General features: G+C 40.7%; 1 protein-coding gene across 2 annotated transcripts in view; it reads right to left on the reverse strand.

The window, feature by feature from the left end:
- Positions 1-17,247, reverse strand: part of ADCY2 (adenylate cyclase 2) — a 437,129-nt gene that overhangs the window by 127,680 nt on the left and 292,202 nt on the right. For both annotated transcript variants that reach the window (XM_017884065.1, XM_017884064.1), the window contains exons 5-7: positions 11,743-11,891; positions 6,744-6,855; positions 3,939-4,066 (exon numbers count right to left, since the gene is read on the reverse strand). In XM_017884065.1, coding sequence (XP_017739554.1) covers positions 3,939-4,066; positions 6,744-6,855; positions 11,743-11,891 — 389 coding nt within the window. The remainder of the gene's footprint in view (positions 1-3,938; positions 4,067-6,743; positions 6,856-11,742; positions 11,892-17,247) is intronic.

The raw sequence follows: 17,247 nt of genomic DNA on the forward strand, positions 1-17,247 counted from the left end.
TTTTTTAGGCAGAATCTTGCTCTGTCGCCCAGGCTGGAGTGCAGTGGGCAGTGGTGTGATCTCGGCTCACTGCGACCTCCATCTCCTGGGTCCAAGCGATTCTCCTACTTTAGCCTCCTGAGTAGCTAACATTACAGGCATGTACCACCACGCGTGGCTAATTTTTATATTTTTGTAGAAATAGGGTTTCACTATGTTGGCCAGGCTGGTCTCAAGCTCCTGACCTCAGGTGATCGGTCCACCTCAGCCTCCCAAAGCGCTGGGATTACAGGCATGAGCCACCATGCCCAGCCCAAAATAACCATATTATTAATCACCTTGTCTACAATACATGAAGCAAACAGAGGAATAATGTGGAATTCCTTGTTCCTCAAGTGGCAGGTAACAGGGATGCAAAGCCATTGCCTGACTTGAGGATTGAGTTGAGGGATTAGCAAGAATTGGGAGAGGTCCCTCAAACCTGTTGACATTACTGAGATTCTGCAGATGTAAGGTATTACTGATGCATCAATGATCAAAAAATAAATAAAATGTGGTATATACCTACAGGGGAATATTATGCTGTCATCCAAAGCATCAAAAGGTGCTGACACATGCCACCACAAAAATGAACCTTAACATTCTGAGTGACAGAAGCTAAACACAGAAGGTAAGATATTATATGATTCCATTTACATGAAATATCCAGAATAGTAAAAATCATAGAGACAGAAAGTAGAATAGGGATGGCCAGGAGCTGGGAAAGGGGTAATTGGGAGTTACTGCTTAATGGGTACGGAGTCTCTGTCTGGGGTGATGAAAAGGTTCTGGAAGTTGACAGTGGTGATGGTTATATAACACTTTGAATTCACTCAACATCACTGCACAACTGTACATTTTTATGTCTCATCGTACATTTTTATATACACATAAAATGATTCAAAGGGTAAGATTTATGGTATACATATTTTATCACAGTAAAAAATGTAATAGTATTTCTAATGAACTGGTGACATGCCAGTGCATGTAATGTAAGGATTCTTTCTCCTAAAAGATCTTCAAGACATTGGAATAACTTAAACATTATGGAACTGGAAACAGTTCATTCAAAAGCAGAAACAAGGCTTTAGTAAATGGGTGGATTCTTTAATCCAGTGTATTATTGATGCACATAATTTTGCTCTTCATAAGACTCTTTTCCACAACTACTTGAAAAGGAAATAAAAAAATACTTCCCTCCAATATTACTCATTTCACCTTATGTGGTTGTCTACACATTTGAAAAAAAATTAATATTTTTTTAAATCCAATAGTTCCACTGATTGGATTCACTTCTATCTAGGTCCATAGGATTATAAGTAGTTACTTACTTTTGAAAAAAAGCTAAAAGCTATTTTTCATGTATCAGAGAGTACATATGATTACTTATGGGAAGAAGCAATTATGGCTGTTTTTCACACTACGCATTTTGTATAGGAAAGTGAGTTCACACTATCTACTCTTTCCATCTCAACTCTCTCATCGACTTCATTTCCCTCCCATTTCTGATCGGTCCGACAGAAGCATGCAGGAGTTTGCTACAGAGCTAGTGAATATGGAACATGTGGGTCTCTCCATTTCATTGGCTGAGGCTGTGTGTGTGTGCGTCTGTGTGTATGTGGTGGGTGCAGTAGGGAGGTGGCGTGGGGTAGGGACATTAATCTTCCCAGGACTGGGCTGGGGAAGTCACCTGTTAATATTTTAGTCGCTTCAGCATATGACCAACACAGTGACAACAGCACTTGATGTATTCTCACATAAAGCCCTTTCTACTTTAATCGTGAGACACAGAATGAGAACATCAAGCTTATAATTCCAAACCTGTTCATATTTTTTTTAAAAAAGTGGAGGATGAGGTCAAATCATTTGACCAAAATGGACAATGAAAAACCCAATGAAGTACAATATTCTAACCATGCAGTCAGCAAAAAAAAGGTTTTATTATTTATAAGAATATTCTGGGCCAGGCGCGGTGGCTCAAGCCTGTAATCCCAGCACTTTGGGAGGCTGAGACGGGCGGATCACGAGGTCAGGAGATCGAGACCATCCTGGCTAACACGGTGAAACCCCGTCTCTACTAAAACTGCAAAAAACTAGCCGGGCGAGGTGGCGGCGCCTGTAGTCCCAGCTACCTGGGAGGCTGAGGCAGGAGAATGGCATGAACCCGGGAGGCAGAGCTTGCAGTGAGCTGAGATCCGGCCACAGCACTCCAGCCTGGGTGACAGAGCGAGACTCCGTCTCAAAAAAAAAAAAAGAATATTCTGGCTTCTACAAAGGGCATTACTAAAGAAGATACTGCTAATAAAACTGTGATGCTGGTAATAAAAATTACCTTTTTACCTTATATTTTTACCTTGTAGCAATCAATGGTAATGATATCATTATTCTATGTAAGCAAATCTTCTCTGGAATCACAGTGAAAAAAATTATAGATGCAATGCAGAAAACATATGTTACAAATACAAATTAAAATTAAATTCACAGAGCTGAGCATTTTGACTCGATGAAAATATTTTGTATTGGTTTTTTATATTAACTGCAGTCTGGTTGTAAAAACGACCTCTTCCTTTACAATGTGTGTGAAGCCACAGAATTTGTCAGAAATTGGAAAGATGATAACATGTGCACACTTTTACCTTAAGATCAAAGAAGACATTCAAAATTTCTTTTAAAAATCACCTTTGAAACAAACAAAACCGTCCCTTCCTATAGATTTCCAACTCAGTTTCACTGTAATCTAAGGCTCATAGTAACAATACTAGGCTGGCTCAGGCAGCACATACCTATCATGCCAACAATTTGGGAGGCCACGGCAAGCAGATCGCTTGAGCCTAGGAGTTCAAGACCAGCCTGGGCAACACAGGGACACCCCATCTCTACAAAAATTACAAAAATTAGCTGGATGTGGTGGTGCTTGCCTGTGGTCCCAGCTACTTGGGAAGCTGAGGTGGGAGGATTGCTTTGGGCTCAGGAGGCAGAGGCTGTAGTGAGCTGTGATCTCATCACTGCACTCCAGCCTGGGTGACAGACTATGATCTTATCTCAAAAGCAAACCAACAAACAAAAATAATACTAAACACTTAATGAAGTCTTACTTTCCATTGTGTTACTCACATCCCAACAAATGGGTTTCTGCACAATTATATTTAAATGCACAAAAACGTATTTAATGCCAGTAGGCAGAACAATAGAAATAGTCATGGGTGAGACTTACAACCCCAAACTGTTAGACAGTTAAAAAAAAAAAGACTCTGGAGAGGATGTGGAGAAATAGGAACGCTTTTACACTGTTGGCGGGAGTGTAAATTAGTTCAACCATTGTGAAAGACAGTGTGGCAATTCCTCAAGGATCTAGAACTAGAGATACCATTTGACCCAGCCATCCCATTACTGGGTATATACGCAAAGGATTATAAATCATTTTACTATAAAGACACATGCACACGTATGTTTATTGCAGCACTGTTCACAATAGCAAAGTCTTGGAACCAACCCAAATACCCATCAATGATAGACTGGATAAAGAAAATGTGGCACATATACACCATGGAATACTATGCAGCCATAAAAAAGGATGAGTTCATGTCCTTTGCAGGGACATGGATGAAACTGGAAACCATCATTCTCAGCAAACTAACACAGGAACAGAAAACCAAACACCGCATGTTCTCACTCATAAGTGGGAGCTGAACAATGAGAACACATGGACACAGGGAGGGGAACATCACACACAAGGGCCCGTCAGGGAGGGGGTTGGAAAGGGATAGCATTAGGAGAAATACCTAATGTAAATGACGAGTTGATGGGTGCAGCACACCAACACAGCACATGTGCACCTATGTAACAAACCAGCGGGTTGTACACATGTACCTCAGAACTTAAAGCATATTAAAAAAGTGCTTACTAAGCAGTCCACTTACTTTATGGCTTCACACATGTCCAGTCCCATTTTCACACAGTTCTTGGCATGGTTAGGGAGAGATATAGGGAGTCCAGATACACAGTAGTAGCAGTCTCCTAAAATTTTAATTCTCATGCATTCATTCTCCTGGAAGAATAAATTACAGAATTTCAGTTGCATCAAGCACTTGCAAAATGATCTAGATTTATGTAATATCATCAAGCGCCAGCTCTGCTCACACCATTCCAGGGGCGTCTGGAGAGAGCAATGAGAACCAGTTGGGCTTCCCTTCATTACCCAACCAGAATGAGCTGCCCTCCCCTGCGTGCCGATTTCCAAAGTGGAATAAAGAAAAGGGGAAAAAAAAATGGGAAAGAAGGGAGAATGTTCTGGAATGATTTATACTCCATAGAAGCAGAGAAGGATGGTGATGGGGCCGAGCTCTTTAGTCTGAGCAGCTGCAAACATTTAGGGTGAAATAAAACATTCTATGCACAGCTGAGTCTTTCAGAGTAGAAAATGATGACCCGCACTCAGTGTGAATTAGAATCTCATGTCCTTCCCTTCGGTGCTTATGGTCTTTCATTTATTTTAAATCTAAAGCAGATTCTTACCTGCACATATGCCCCTTCTGATAGACATCACCACACCCAATAAGCTACCATTCAAAACACTGCCAAGTAATTTAAAAGTTAATTCTCATCTTAGGCTCAACTGTTTTAATGTAAAATATGACTACCTCATTATTTTTCTGGGCTAAGTTTTGTGTTTATATTGTAATATTTAGATTAACTGCATTCATACATGTTGATCCTCTATTTGTTTCTAACCCTTTGATGCAGCTTACAGACTCTTCAGTAAAATAAAAGAAAATAAAACAAAAAAGATGTACCAAATGCGGGCATTATTTTTTTCTCTAACACGAACACAGGCTTATGTATAAACTGAACAAATCTGAAATGATCAAGTGAACACATCTTCTTCTCAAACATGTGTTAGTTTTGCTGAATATTTTGCATATTTCTTTCCCTGTCTGATAGTGCACAAGCCAGGATGTACTTTCATATGTATCTATAGTACTACAGATAGATGATGTGCTTAGTAATTCCGGATGAAAATATCATAAACAAGAAAAAGGCAAACAATTACATGTTAATCAAGCTTCCCTCCCATACTTCCTAAACAGATGTTCTGAGACTAAAAAACACGAAAGTTACAGTGAATGGCAATGATTTTGAGTTCCTTAGTGTAAGGTTATGTGCTTTACACAGTACTCAATGCACTGGGGTGTCGGTTTGCTGACAAGAACCCCCCGTTATTGAACAGTGAACCATGAACTCATGATGAAGGCACACTGCCCCTCTGACCAATGATGGATAAAGCCAAGGCTGTACACTCCTTTGTTCCACTGATTACAGGAAGTCATGTCGAGTACCTCTGTTATGGGTAATGAATTGTGTCCTTCCAAATTCACATGTTAAAGTCAGTCCTGATACCTGTGAATGTGAACCTGTTGGCAATACGGGTGTTGCAGATTTAATTAGTTAAGAGGAGGTAGAACTGGAGTTGGGTGGGCCCTTATCCTCTAAGAAGGAAACTTGTACACCAAGACAGGCACGTTGAGGAGAGAATGTCATTTGAACATTGGAGTTACGTTGTTTCCAGCCAACATAGAAACGTTTCTTCCTAACACAAATAGGTAGTCCAACAAAAATGACCTTTTATTAATTCAAGCTTTTAAGACATCATGTGAGTTTCAAACCTTTCTTTTCCAATAAATGAACACCCATAAAACTTACCCCCTTCCTTTGGCTTGGTAAAGGAAGGAAGCAGAGGTGTGCTTTAACTGATTTTTTACAATCTCCAATGAGAGCTGTCATGGTCAGTGGAACTACAGGAGGCAAAAACCTTGGGGGGTTTGGTGCAAGAATGATCATGCTAACATGTGCAAGCCAGACTTCTTCCTAAGAGACTTGGCTGGAATGTTCTGTCTTGTTGAAAAGTGATCTAAATCATACAGTGAACTAAATTTAGGACCAATTCTTCCATAGATAAATAACTGATATTAGTAGGCATAATGAAGCATTTTTGTTGTTGTTGGGAACAATTCAAAGAGAATTGACCAGAAACATTTAATGAGAAGTACAGGGCTTGCAGGAAGAAACTTTTTGCCATCGATATTGCCACCAGCAACTGTGACAGTTCTAATAAATAATAGGGTCTAGTGTGGTTTCAGATGGTTTCATGTCAATTCCTATCTGTGAAATTGTCCATGAAAGAGCATACAAATGGAAGACCCTGAACTTCCATTTCTGTTTAAGTGGCACAAGAATCAAAGGATAAAAATGAGACAAGAGTAAGGAAGGCTTTGCATGGAAGACACTCATTGTATTTCAGGGGTTCTTCCAGGGTCCTGCTTAACAATAGGAATAGAGAATGTTGGCAACTAGAGGAGTGGAAACGATCCTATCAGATCCTTGACATGGAAATGCCTCAAAGAGCACCTTAAAATAGTACCATGCAGAGGGATTTGCAAACGAAATCTCACTGCCTGGAATGTATTTATTATATGTGCGCTGAATTATACATAGGGGGAAGTTTTAAAATAGATAAAAACGTGATAATGATATGCCATGCCGTTTCTCATCCCTGAGACAGGTTTGAGGCTCGTGAAAGATCAATGGCAAAGAAATCCAACAACTTTTACAAACAACCTTCCTAAAGGATGCTTTTATGAAAAAGTAAACTATTGACAGGTGGATGAAGAAAAATGAAACCAAGAGTTTAGAAATCTTCAGAGAGCAAAAGAATCCATAACACTCACCTTTGCAATTTGATCAAACTTTCCGAAGAGCTCATTCAGCATGTGAACTAGTTCTCCCGGGGAGCAGTCACTTGCCAGCCGGGTAAAGCCAACAATGTCAGCGTATAAGATGCTGTGGGAAGAAAGGAGGTGGGGAGACAGAGTTTTCCAGTTTATCCGTTTTTTAAGAAAGTAATAATAATTTTGCCATTAAAATCATGTAATTTTGTTTATATTTTCATGAGTAAGATGTCATTTTTTGAATTAAGAATATATACACATTTTTTAAAACTTGTTAATTAACATTTTTTGAGGTTAAACTTTTGTAGTTAAGATGGGGAGTGAAGCAGCAAAATAATTAAAAAAAACAATTCTGTTTATATTGAGTCAAAGAAGAAACTAGAAAAATAATCCTCTTTTTACAAAAGATTCCTTAAATGATTCTGGAATCCCTCTTATCTGCCAGGATGAAGCAGACATGGAATATCTTCCTGATGTTCAGAATTTCGCTGGGACGATGTATTGAACAAATGTGGACATCGACAAATGTCCAATTCCAAATCATAAAAAGGGTTACAAAGGAAAACGAGACAATGCTGTGAGAGAGAAGGGTAGGGGCAGATTGGACACTGAGGAGGCCGGGAAGGTCACTCTTAGGAAATGACAAAACAGCTCCCTTCATGGGATGTACACACTAGGGAAGGTGAGTGTGAGATTCCTTAGAGCTTTTATGTGTTTAAAACAGGAAAACACAGCACCTGTGTGCACACTGCAACTTTTCCTACACAATAACACGTTTCTGATTTGTATCAAGGTCTTATAAAGAAGCCTAAATTTCTGTAGGTGGTTTGAGATTCACAAAGTGAATATGTAGGACTTAAGATGTCCCATGGAACAAAAACAACTACTATTTCACAGCCATTAGGATGGCTCTTATAAAACATGCAAATAATGGTTGTGGATGAGAACCTGAAGAAACTGGAGTACATGTACATTGCTGGTGGGCACGTAAAATGATGCAGCCACTCTGAAAAACAATATGGTTGGTCCTCAAAAAAATTAAACAAAATACCATATGATTCAGCAGTGCCACTTCTGGGTATATATCCAAAAATCTGAAATGAGGAACTTGAATAGATATTTGTACATGAATGTTCATAGCTGTAGTATTCACAATAGCCGAAAGATGGAAGCAAACCAAATGTCCATCGATAGATGGATGAATAAACAAAATGCAGTCTATCCATACAATGGAATGTCAGGCAGCCTTTAAAAGAAATGAAGTTCTGACCTGTGCTGAAACTCCTGAAAACCTTATGCTAAGTAAAATAAGCCAGGTGCAAAGAACAAATACTGTATGATTCTACATATATGAGGCATACAGTATAGTCAAACCATAGAGACAGAAATTCGAATGGTGGTTGCCTAGGCCTTGGGGGAGGGGGAGGCGTGGAGTTGTTGTTTAATGGGTTCAGAGCTTTAGTTTGGGATGAAGAAAAAGTTCCGGAGATGGATAATATTGATGGCGGTAGAACAGCATAAGTGTCCGTGATCCAACTGAACTCTACACTTAAAAATGATTGCAATTGTAAATGTTATGCTATGCATATTTTACAATAAAAAAAAAAGTACAAACGGGGCACCAGTCAGCAGGGTCTCAGCCAGAGCAGGGCAAGACTCTGCTATTGGCCATACTCTGCTCGTTCTGCTAAGCCCAGGATGTATGACTGCACCTTAGAGGAAATACTTGCTCCTCTGCTGATGGACACGACCTATGGGAGAGCTCTGATGGTTACAGGAAAATCAGGGTTTTGAGGGCAGCTTTACCCTCCACTCTGTTCAGATGATCCCCGAGAAATCATCCCTATTTCTTCCATGCTGACTTACAGTGGCAGGTATCACAAGTGCTGAGCCATTGTGCAAGAGGAAGGACGAACCATGCTCGCTCAGAGAAAGAGTCCCTGATTCAAAGCAGTATCAGGAGGTAGCACATGTGGATGGGCAGTTGACTCCACTTCCTTCTTGTTCACATCGTCTCCAGTCCTTCTTGTGCTCAAAACTTATAGTGAACAAAGCAGCTCTGACACAGGCTACCTGCTGATAGCTTAAGCTGGTCCAGAGGTTATTTTGCAGCAAAGGGATTAAAAAAGTAAGCAGGCAGCCAGGCATGGTGGCTCATGTCTGTATTCCTAGCCCTTTGGGAGGCCAAGGCGGGTGGATCACCTGAGATCAGGAGTTCGAAACCAGCCTGGCCAACATGGCGAAACCCCGTCTCTACTAAAAAATATTAAAAAATTAGCTGGGCACGGTGGCAGGTGCCTATAATCCCAGCTACTTGTGAGGCTGAGACAGGAGAATTGCTTGAACCCGGGAGGCGGAGGTTGCAGTGAGCCAAGATTGCACCATTGCACTCCAGCCTGGGTGACAGAGTGAGATTCCGTCTCAAAAAAAAAGCAGCCAATTGTGATGCAAGGCACAAAGCTGCAAAGGATTATGGTAGAGAAAGTACAATGCACTTATGGGACCATAGAGGAAGAAAACCTCACCTAGAGCCTGACCATATTGCCCTTTAGAAAGATTACTCCTGCTGTGGCAACCTGGACGCAGGCAGGTCAGTTAGAGCTATATCCTTGGAATCCTGGAGAGCCCCAGTGAAGGTCTATAATGTGGTGAAATAGAAGTGGACAGACGTGGGAGACAGGAAGAAGAATGAACTTAATTTGTTACTAATTTGATGTTGTAGCAGGGGTTGTCTGGGAGAGGGAAGCATTGAAAATGAAGATCCTATATCTGGCTGAGTGATAGAGTTCAGAAATCTAGGTTTGTGCAAATCAAAACAAGTGTGTAGGGGAAGATGACTAGTCCAACTTTGGTTGTGCTGTGCTTGATGGTGGTGTCTTAAATACACATTAAGTAGATGAGTATGGAAAGCTATGGTTGAGGCCTGTGTATGAGCATCATTTAGGTGGGAATTAAAGTCCTGGAAGAGGACTGGAGAGAAACAGAGAGGAGGTAAGAGAGAGCCCTCAACATATTCTCATTTACAGGACAGACTTAATTTAGGGAAAAGAAAAGAACAAAACAGACTGTCAGAAGAAAACTAAGGGAATGCAATGTCATGAGACAAAGGGATGCGAAAATTCTTTAAGTGGGAGGACAAGGCCAAGGTGTCAGGTACACTTGAGTGGTCAAAAACTGACTTAAAAATATTTCCCAAGATGGGAGGGGCACTGCTGAATTTCAGACATTTAAGGCTAGAAAGAGCCATTAGTAGCATAATACATTTAGATAACTAAATGTTTCTTCTGTAATTGTATAGGCAAAATGCTCACAAACCTGAAGGCAAGCCAGTATTTTAAATAATTTTACTCCTTAACATGTGTGAACTTTCTTTGAATGTATTTAGTTTTTACTATCATGTATCCATCCAGTCATGTTTCCTTAGTTCCCATTCATACACAAATGTGTTTCTGTTACCTCCTTCCTGAGTTTCCTGTATCACACTGACATCTGTATATGCTTGGGTATTATATAGCTTTTCTAAAATCTGGTGTCAAACGAGATTTGTCCTAGCAATGTCTTTAAGTAACAGCTAAATTTGTTTCTTATTAACAAGCTTCAAAAAACATAGACCTGAAGCAGCCTGGTTCTTCTAAAAACTCTAACGACTAAACTAAGACCATCAAAACATAACAAACGGGGTCAGATACATGCACGGGTTACTTACGGTGATAACTCAGTGATATGGTTTGGATTTGTGTCCCCACCTGAATCTCATGTTGAGTTGTAATCCCCATTGTTGGAGGAGGGGCCTGGGAGGTGACTGGGCCAGAGTGGTAGATTTCCCCCTTGCTGTTCTCGTGATAGTGAGTGAGTTCTCATGAGTTCTGGTTGTTTAAAAGTGTGTAGCACCTTCCCCTTCCCTCTCTTTCTCCTTTTCTGGACACATAAGATATGCCTGCTTCCCCTTCACCTTCTGCCATGATTGTAAGTTTCCTGAGGCCTCCCCAGCCATGCTTCCTGTACTGCTTGCAGAACTGTGAGTCAATTAAACCTCTTTTCTTTATAAGTTACCCAGTCTCCGGTAGTTTTTTATAGCAGTGCAAGAATGGACAAATACACATAGCTAGAATGCAAAGCAGTGTATTAACACACTGAGTGGATGAAGAACAAACCACCAAAAGAAGTGGTACTGGGAAAGGGAGGGACACAGAAATCAAGATAGTCCGGGTGAGCCTTGCTCTGCTGTGGCTCGGAGACAGGGGCAGCAGAGAAATGGGAGGGACGATCCTCTCCAGCCTGAAGTGAGGCCTCCGCACAATTCCTCTCTAGAGCTCGTGGGAGACAGAAGCCTCACACCAGTCTCCTTCCCTACTATAATCCCATGAAGATAACATGTTAGTTTCCTAGGCACTGTAATTCCCAGAATGACTGCTGGAAAGTAGGTATGAGTATACCAGTCTCAGAAAAGCAGTAACTTTCACGGTAAATCAGCTAAGGTGCACATCATTGTTCTGTGACATTGGTCACTGGTTTTCCAGATCTGAGAAACTCATCATACTGATGGAGAGAAGAACACCCAGCTTCCCTGAGATGTGCTGTCTTCACAGAGGCCCTGCTTCTGCAAAGTCTATTTGGAGGACTCAGTCTTTGTGCCTGGAGATCCCACAGACTCTCCCTCCAATCTTACTGCAATCTGACCACAGGGTTTCCAGAATGAAGACCCTGCTGTCCCCCTCACTCCTTTCTGTGACGGATGCTTGGCCACAGAAGCCAGGGCTGTGAAGGACAACTCAATCCAATACAGCAAACAGCATCCTATTTTCTCATCTTAATGTGAAGGCCCCGAGAGGTAGCAACAGGTGAGTGGGGTGGCAGAATTTGGGTGATTATTTCCCCTGCAAAGGATCCACTGTCACAAAGGAGAGACAGTGATATGAGATGTGAGATCCCAGGCAAAACGTCTCCAATCAGGCAAACAGGCTCCCAGACCAGCCAAGGAGCAAGCACGGCGTCGTACCTCACGTTGGTATGCCGCTTCACGTACAGGTTGTGGAAGTTATTTGTGTTCTCCATCTGGCCTGCCTTGGGGCCCTGCAGCCTCTGGATGATCTCCGCTTTCATCTCCATGGCGATGTGGGCCGGCAGCAGGGAGAGCAGGAGCCGCTCCTGGACAAGGTGAGGAAGGAGGAACAAATGTCTCTCAGACAACTCGGGGGGTGACCAAATGACACTGGAGATCCTCACTGATTTGCAGGAAGGCCAATTTGGGAATTCTTTCCTAGAAGCTAAAATACAGATTCTAGAAATATATATTGGGAATAAAAAGAGATTTTCTAAGGTCAGAGTGTATTATTATATTATTTATTGAATTCTAAGTGTGTGTTCTTCAGCATGAAGAATAAAGGAAAGCAAAGTTGCTTCCCCAGAGATTTTTAAATCTATTTTGATTTTAAAGTAGCAAAGCAGAAACAATATTAAAATTTCAGAAACCACTGGTCAGTCTAAGATAGAAAACACTCATTTTCGCCTGCTTGTTCATTTCTGAGCTAAAATGCTAGCTTTCTTGCACTTAAGAAAGACAGCTGATAGTCCACCTATTCTGCATTTCTTAAATAAGATAAATACTTTCAAAGATTTCATTTCCTCTATGATAAGCACCCAATCCTCTTTAGTAATTCTAAGCTATTATAAAAATGGAGTCAGAAGTGTTAGCTTCTGTAAAATGTCATCCATAAGAAACTACAGGTGGAACACCAGGAAATGATAACATACGAGCTTTTTGAGTATTTTTGGTCTTTATATTCAGTAAGTTCAGAAAACAATAAATATTAGTAAACAATATTATACTCATTTTAACATAAACTTATTTTAGTTAGAGTGGCATTTTCTCATTCTCCTCAATGAAAATACACAATAGTTTTTGGAGGAAACTCTAACAGAAGGGTAATCTTCAGGATATATAACCATCCTGGAGTATTTTAATGTTAATCCATTTTAGAAGCATCATATTCTTTAGCTATTGTAGAGTTTAGCAACTGATATTCAAGTTGATAAACAAATATTTGTTCAATGAAACACTTTATCTATGACATCTTTATCTGCCACATTGTCTCTCTTTCTCTTTTTCTTTTTTTGGCAAGCTGATGAGGGATTGGGGAGGAGGGGAAGCTGGGATTTGCTTTCAGGTTCACAGGGCCAGGTGTCAATCTCTTTGTCCACTCCTAGTGCACATCGCTTGGGTGGCTGTTGGAAATTTCCACTGAGAGAGCTGAGGGTGGGTCAGGAGTGCATTCTGATGAGCCTGCCCCTGGCTCATCCCTCCAAGGAAAGACAAATGCAAAGGCAGCAGAAGACACAGTATATGCCCATGGGGGAACCTCAGTGTATAGTAGATAGTTTCTCCATGTACTGGCATAACTGAGCATTGATCATTTGTTCATTCATTCATTCACTTATTCACTTATTCAGAAAGTATCCATCTTTGACCAATAAATGCCATGCCCTTGAAAAGCACTAATGGTAAATTAAAGAAGGATGCAGAGACTCTCTGCTTTGGTTGCCCTCCTGTTTCCCAAGAGTCAGGCATTAAGCTTCTTCCAAACACCACCCTGTCTGTCTAGTCTCGTCTGACAGCAAGTGCACTGTGTGTTGAAGCCTTGCTTATGAATGATATGATACCAGAGACCCTGTCACATTCTTCTTTGATTTACCATTAGCGCTTTTGAAAGGGCATGGCCTGATCCCACTCTCTTCTCAGAGCCCACTTGAAAAAGCCAGGGGGTTTGTTCTAAGTTAATGGCACTTCAATTGCTAGCTTTCATCATTTTGGTATAAAGAACTACTCTATCATCTACTCACATTTGGCTACTCATCCCCCAAACGCATAAACTTGCCACTTGTCTTCAATTTCTCTATGCTTTGGCCTCTGTGACTCATGAAATTGTTAGACCTTTGGGAAACTCTGAAGGTAATCAAACGAGTTTGATTACCCATGGAAGTGTTTAGCAGATAGAAGTTGTCCTGTAAATTTTAGGGGTTGAGTTCTGCTAGTATTGCCTCCACTGAATTCCATTTCTGCAGGTCCTGAGCGTACAGTACAGTGAGGCACCCTGTGGGTGGTCACTTCCTATTCTTTCTGTTTATTGATTAATAGATGGAATAATTGGATGTGAGGCCAAAATATTACATACAAAGGAATTATAATGTCCAAAGCCTATTCGTACCAATAGAGGAACACTGGTGAGGAAAGTGTGAAATTTCTATCCACAAACATCAGAGACCTGGTTAGTCACAGTGACTGACACCTGTAGTCCCAGCACTTTGGGAGGCTGATGCGGGCAGATCACCTGAGGTCAGGAGTTCGAGACCAGCGTGGCCAAAATGATGAAACTCTGTCTCTACTAAAAATATTTTTAAAAATTAGCTGGGCGTGGTGGCAGGTGCCTGTAGTCCCAGCTACTCGAGAGGCTGAGGCAGGAGAATCGCTTGAATCTGGGAGGCAGAGGTTGCAGTGAGCCAAGATTGTGCCACTGCATTCCAGCCTGGGCAACAGAGCGAGACTCTGTCTCAAAAAAAAAAAAAAAAAAAAAAAAAAATCAGGAGACCTGACTGGTCATATTCTCAGACATGAACAGAGGAGCCTCTGATGGGAGAAGGGAACCATGTAGCTTTGACGTTTCCCATTGAATTTGTCATAATCCAAGCACGTAGATATTGAAAACAAATGTTATTTCTAAAGCAGTGATAAGGAATATTAACATGTAGACTATAAATAATTATGGGTCTGGATCTAGGCTATCTATTTGGAAATTCCAGTAGAATCTGTGCATCTACAGAGATGTCTTAAGATTGGCTTGATTAGGTTAAAACCCATTTTGGACTCTTTCTGATGGGTGATGAGTCAAGGGCTGAGACAAAATGAAATGCACCAAGCCACAGGTGTGCAGTGTGCATAACTCTCCATTAGCAGAGCTTATGATGACAATCTGTGTGTACGTGGATTCAATACCATCTTCCATTGAATTTAAAACAGTCAGTCGACGTTCCCAGTGTTTACATGAGTTTCTAGCTATGCTTCTTATAGCCAAGGCTGTCAATACCCATATTTCCCTTCTTTCTTGCTTGGGGGTCACTGTAGATTGTTCCTTCCTGAATGTATGGTTTCCTGTGTGTCCGCTAACGAAGAGGTAGCTGATGAATACATACTCCAGCTTTTGCATCAACATCCCTCAGTGGGGAATCTGAGCATGGTCAGTACATCCCTCAGAGAATCCCAGGCAAGACTGAGCCCTGCTTCCATCATCAGCCCCTTTGATGAGCTGACCTCCCTCTTTGGAGGGAGCTGACCTCATGGTCCCACGCCCTCACCCTGCTAAAGAGAACCACTTCCCAACTAAGTTACTGTACCCAGACCCTTGTCTTAGGATCTGCTTGTGGTAAACCTAACAGATATTTCCAAGCATCATCTCTCCTCCTCCTATATTCTGTAATAAGATTATGCTAAACCCCAAATCACACAGAGCCGGTCCTTCCTGAAAGATACAGATTCTATGATCAAAAAAGGAGAATCAAATATAGTAATCCTTTTCCACACCCAGAGCCTCATTTAACAACCAAATGTAAGTTAAAATCTTTATTTTAGACCCAAATGTAGAAGGATGACTGACTTTTAATAGGCGGTTTTAAAAATATAGAAAGTAAACTTCATATGTTGTACAAAACAAGAATTTTTTTGTTTTGTTGGAAGTGTTAAAGAATCCATGTGAATTCAGACTGAAATGAAGATGCTGGTAATTGCCAACCAGCCAAATAAAAGAACTCAAGCCTTCCCCCATCATTTAATGCTGGCACCACTGGTGGATGGTAGATAGCACCGCACCTGGCGACAGCTCAGGCTTCATGCTTTGAGTGTGCCCGTGCCCTCTAGGTGATCACAGTGCTGGGCAATTGACTGAGTTTCCGAAAAAAGCCTGAGCTCAAAAGTGGTGAAGCAAGACTCCTTCTTTTAAATTTGTCTTTCTCCCCTTTAAAAATGTTCTGATCTGAAGGAAAAGCCCACTATTATGGCACACATGATAAATTTCAATCCAGTTTGTAAAATCTGACAATGTTAATACTTCCATTAATATTGTAGCTTTTTGCAAAAGTAGTTGTGTGCCCTGCCAAATTTTCTGAAAGCAACACACATACTTAAGTGCTTAATATACTGGGTATAACTTAGCTACATTATTTTCCCAAGTTTTTTGGAGAAATTCCTTAGGGATACTTTTGAAAAATTAAGTTTCATTAAACTGATTGATGCACACTGGTTATTACTTTCTCTTTCTAGTAAAGCTCATGTAACTACTGAGAATTTGTCTAATTCTGGCATATTCAAAGGTTATCTGATTAATAACTTGCCCTTGATTTGGGGGTTCCATTTAACACATCCCTTTGTTAAACCTCCAATTATTATTCATTAGCAATATATTTTTCTTAGAACTTGTTCTTTTAAATTGTGTCTGATAAAAGAGATGCAGAGTTAATTTAGTAAATTTCAATGTACTAGTGATCAAAGTTCAGAACAATCTGAGCTCTGAAGTGTTTCTAAACTAATAAAGCAAGGCAGAGATTGTAACTATATTTTATGTCTTTCTTTAGACTATTTCGATTGGTAGGAAAATCCAATTGAAGCAAAGAAGACTTGTACTTAAACTCTGAGCTAAGATAGAGTATATATTATACATATTATACCCTGTCCCTTCAATAAACCATGCATGGAATAGATACGTAAAGCTGCTTTACTTTCCAGAAGGGAGGATAACAATGAAACACTCCTTTCATACGAATCTTTAAGTTTTTCTCTTTTAATTCTTATTTTAAACGCACTTTCAATTACATCAGGATGCTAAATCAATCAGATAAACAGAAAAGATGTTAAACGTTTTTCTCCTTCTAAAAGAAAGAAGCTAACAGAGTGGACAAATACCAGATCCCTACGCAGCCATTAGGCCACTTGTGGCTCCGTCATCCACGTACTTAGGAAACAGAAGTCATTTCATAATGTCCTGCAGTATCAAAAAGCTAGTTGTCCATCAACATGAAATGCTGCCTATGCTGCCCTGAGAAAATAGGTGACAGAAATAGAGGACAATAGCACCTCCCCCAGCTCCTGTTACACATCTTCCCTTGCAGCAGGCTCCACGTCTCCAAGTCTCAGACAATAATGGTCCTCCTCCTACCTCAGCCTCCACCTCCCTGTTCTCCCAACAACTGCTACTGCCACTGTTTCCCGTTACAAAATTTAGCTTTTTCCTCTTAGGTCCCTCAGTAGAATTTTTGCTTCACATCAATCAGTTAAAACTCTTACTATTTGAAAGGTCTTGCTTTATCTTTCTTTGACTTTTACAAAAAAAAATTGGTCATCATATTCACATGGGATGGAGAGTAGAAGGCGTCACAGTAGAAATAGTTCTGAGGTAGGAGAAGACGGGATTCCGCCCCTTCTCTGACACCTCAACCAAATCAGTCAGTCTTTGGTGCC

The sequence above is a fragment of the Rhinopithecus bieti genome, unplaced genomic scaffold (genome assembly GCF_001698545.2).
Source record: "Rhinopithecus bieti isolate Rb0 unplaced genomic scaffold, ASM169854v2 scaffold_13112, whole genome shotgun sequence".
Lineage (NCBI taxonomy): Eukaryota > Metazoa > Chordata > Mammalia > Primates > Cercopithecidae > Rhinopithecus > Rhinopithecus bieti.